A 1,022-nucleotide genomic window follows, 5' to 3' on the forward strand; every position below is an offset into this window, starting at 1 on the left:
GTTTCATATGCCAGCTGTGTAATTTTCTTGTGTTTTCCTCTCTCCACAGGAGAGCCTGACAAGGAGCTGAATCCTAAGAAGAAGATTTGGGAGCAGATCCAGCCAGATCTTTGTACTAATGCCGAGTGTGTGGCTACGTACAAAGGAGCTCCCTTTGAGGTGAAAGGGAAGGGAGTGTGCAGGGCTCAGACCATGGCCAACAGTGGAATCAAATAGACTAAAATGTGTCATTCGTGAAATACAGTGGAGAAAACTTTAATAATAATAAAAAAGACTGTATTTGTCACCCGCATGTGAAATAAAACTGGCTCGTTTTTGTGTGATTTCTCTTCTAGACTTGTCTAGTCTTTTCCCTGCTGTATGCTGTTATCAATTGACTTGGGAAACACTACATTGCTACCTATGGTTTTGGTCCTTTATAATGGAAAGAAGTTGCTGATATGTTGTGATAATTTATTTTTTAGCAGGGATGTTGATTAGCAGGTTTTTTCTTTATCCATTTTCTTTACACGTTTAGGTAATGTGAACTAGATTAGTATTTAGTTAGTATAGTATCTTATTTGTGGGCACATGATGCACTTCAAGTTTTAGTCTGTTGTATCCTCTTAAAAAAATGACAAGTTGCAATTTTTGTCAAACTATTTAACTAGTCACATTGTAACAATACTGAAAATGCTCAACTACTACTAATTCTGAGAGCCTAACATAAAAGGTAGGACATACTGCATTTGAGCATTTTTGCTTTGCTACCAAAGAACCCTGAATAATAATACCTAAAATGACTTTTGTGAAAAACTGAAATTTCCAACTGTGTCTTGAATTTTGTCTTTCCACTTGGCAAAATAACTCACAATGCATTTGACTAGCTTTAAAGAATAAATAAGTTGTACAGTGTTGTCATTGTAGTTAACAATAAATTGATCATACAAATAACATTCTCGTTTTTCATTCTGTTTTATGAAGATTCTTTGGGTATATAATAAAAGATCTTTTATAGCTTATTATCTTTAGAAGGGCATTTA

The 1,022-nt window shown here is 34.5% G+C and overlaps 1 protein-coding gene across 1 annotated transcript in view; it reads left to right on the forward strand.

Moving 5' to 3' along the window:
* The window catches only part of AIMP1 (aminoacyl tRNA synthetase complex interacting multifunctional protein 1), a 24,192-nt gene extending 23,888 nt beyond the window's left edge, over positions 1-304 (forward strand). Inside the window, exon 6 of the mRNA XM_003796361.2 lies at positions 50-304. Within this exon, the coding sequence (XP_003796409.1) occupies positions 50-216 (167 nt within the window). The 3' untranslated portion in view covers positions 217-304. The remainder of the gene's footprint in view (positions 1-49) is intronic.
* Positions 305-1,022: the final 718 nt, after the last annotated feature.

Source organism: Otolemur garnettii, unplaced genomic scaffold, assembly GCF_000181295.1.
Source record: "Otolemur garnettii isolate 467f Iridium unplaced genomic scaffold, OtoGar3 scaffold00103, whole genome shotgun sequence".
In the NCBI taxonomy this organism is placed as follows: Eukaryota; Metazoa; Chordata; class Mammalia; order Primates; family Galagidae; genus Otolemur; species Otolemur garnettii.